The sequence below is a fragment of the Ipomoea nil genome, unplaced genomic scaffold (assembly GCF_001879475.1).
Source record: "Ipomoea nil cultivar Tokyo-kokei standard unplaced genomic scaffold, Asagao_1.1 scaffold0146, whole genome shotgun sequence".
NCBI classification, from domain to species: Eukaryota; Viridiplantae; Streptophyta; class Magnoliopsida; order Solanales; family Convolvulaceae; genus Ipomoea; species Ipomoea nil.
In genome coordinates, this window is record NW_017616574.1 from 2,364,734 (window position 1) to 2,367,155 (window position 2,422).

A 2,422-nucleotide genomic window follows, 5' to 3' on the forward strand; every position below is an offset into this window, starting at 1 on the left:
TAAGTCAATCCCACAAAGGTCACGCGGGTTTGATTTCTTCTCATTCCTAATATCCTCTCAAAATCTTGATTAAGTCAATCCCACAGAGGTCACGGGTTTGATGTCTTCTCATTCCTAATATCCTCTCAAAATTTCGATTAAGTCAATCCCACAAAGGTCACGAGTTTGATGCCTTCTCATTCCTAATATCCTCTCAAAATCTCGATAAGTCAATCCCACAAAGGTCACGAGTTTGATGTCTTCTCATTCTTAATATCCTCTCAAAATCTCGATTAGTCAGTCCAACAAGGTCTTCGCATTAAAATTTAACTAGTAATTACATGTCAAAATAGTCACGGTGAATATCTTCCTGATTATGATGCATTCCACAATTTTCTAGCTTTATTTAGGGACATGGTAGTGGTTGGAGTTGAAAATTTAGTACGTTAATGGTCATTTTAAAACGTTATTTTGATTGGAGGCCATTGGTATAAAATGGATTCGAATAAAGATAAAGAATACCCCATTTTTGGTTTTTCCCACAAACGCATAACATTAAACCACAGCAAATGTTTCCTCCATGCAACACACAAGAGGAACATACAACAAAGACAGAATCACACACAATACAATGGACAAGGATGGTAGATTACATCAGAATCTACAACATATATCCTCGTACTTATTCTCAACCAACATAAACATAGGAGGATCATAGGAAACCAGGAGACTAGGCTGGGCAAGGTCACTCTCCCAGCCAGTGAGCAAAGACGCCACGGTTTTTGAGACCTTTGAAAAGGCTCGTGCAGTCGCCACACCTGGCAGGCTTCCAAACTGCAGCATCCGAGCAGCGAAGGAAGAGTTCATCAACTCTGCATATCAATCCGGTTCTGAACAAGTCGTCGAGAATCTGCAACTCTGCTGCCCGAGCATTCATCATAAGCACCACGAACTCCCCATCGTTCACTGTTTCATCGAACCAGCGCACAAAGTCAAAGTCTTTGTCGTCGCCAAGATAATCATCAGTGTAGTTAGCGGACGACGGTGCAGTCTCCTCTCCCGCAAGTTTTGGATGGTAAACGAATGTGATGCCAGGAGTTTTCACATACAACGAGAGGGCAGTGGTGTTGTGATCGATGACATAAACATCTAACGCGTGCTGGGGAATAGGGTAATGAGCACTGAACATTTTAGTAATGGCTGCATCCACGAGCTCCCCTGCTCCAACATTTATATATACCAGCTTGTTCCTCGATGAGATATTCATTAAGTTGGGCAAATACGAGATGTTTGCATCAAACTTGGCTGGATTTTTGTTGCCAACGGGTTCAATGTATGGCATAAAGGGTTTGTTGTTCATAACCGAGGGGCAATGATCAGGCAGTTTAAACTGATCAAAGAGAGCCACGCCTTGGAATCTTTTCTTGAACAGAACTAGGACATAGGGCCCAACGGGGCATACGTGAACAACATCAGAGCTCTTCAAGAAGGACGAAACTGGAGTTGCAGACCTAACCAAGTTTCCCGAGGTGAAACCATTGGCACCAAGAAGCATAGCGCCTGTGCCACCAGCACGCAGAACACGCTCAATCTCGAGCACAAGAAGAGCTGGCACGGAGACCCTATCGAGAGCTCTAGAGAACACGAAATCAAAAGAACTATCCCCAAACTCGAGCTCATACACGAATCTCCTCTTGAAGAGGGAGAAAAAGGGGTGCCTATTAACACCAGAAACATCAGAGAATCCCAGCTCCCTCAAGGCCAAAACAGCTGCATCTGAGCCCTCTCCCACACACAGTGCCTTCACATCAGAATCCAAGAAACTATTCACCATTAGCTCCTGGAACACATTCTTGGCCAAAACCTCATTCTCTTTGCATGGCACTGGCAACACCCCAAACAGATGGGTGAAATTAAAGCTGAGATGCCCAAAGTTCAATGGGCATTCACTCTCATTAAGCATACAGGGCTCAGAAAATTGGACCTCATGGCCCATTTGAACAAACGAAATAACAATCAATCCAGCCCCAAACATAAGCATTTTGAGGATCAAACGCCTCATCAATGACCCACGACGAATTTGCCATTTCAAGACCTTAAAATCCATCTCTCAATTATCTCTCTTCAAATTAAAGCTCGAGTCTTTCCAATACACGATCGAGATCTAGCAAGCGAGTGCACTAACTAAAGCTAAAGTACAGTCTTGAGTTTTAAACTCGGATTTGATTAAAAATCAAAGGAAATTTAAGCCAAACGAAGTGGAAAGAAAACACTTAGCGAGTACAAAACCTGGAGGAGGTGTGATTCCCACCCACGAGTAATCCCATTGACATTTGTGACCCAAGCCAGACCTTTCTCGGAACCCTTCTCCCCGCCATGGGCTGGAACCACTCGGAAACCATCTTCAAACCTCACTTCATCCTCACTGCAACCGCCACTGCCG

General features: G+C 43.9%; 1 protein-coding gene across 1 annotated transcript; it reads right to left on the bottom strand.

Annotated features, from left to right (window-relative positions):
- Positions 1–724: 724 nt before the first annotated feature.
- Positions 725–2,086, bottom strand: LOC109174091. The gene has a single exon (XM_019323381.1). It carries the CDS (start codon positions 2,084–2,086, stop codon positions 725–727), a length of 1,362 nt encoding a protein of 453 aa, XP_019178926.1.
- Between the last annotated feature and the right edge of the window lie 336 nt (positions 2,087–2,422).

Bases quoted from the DNA above. Each gene is read 5' to 3' on its own strand.
- LOC109174091 (XM_019323381.1), bottom strand. From the start codon at position 2,086: ATGGATTTTAAGGTCTTGAAATGGCAAATTCGTCGTGGGTCATTGATG.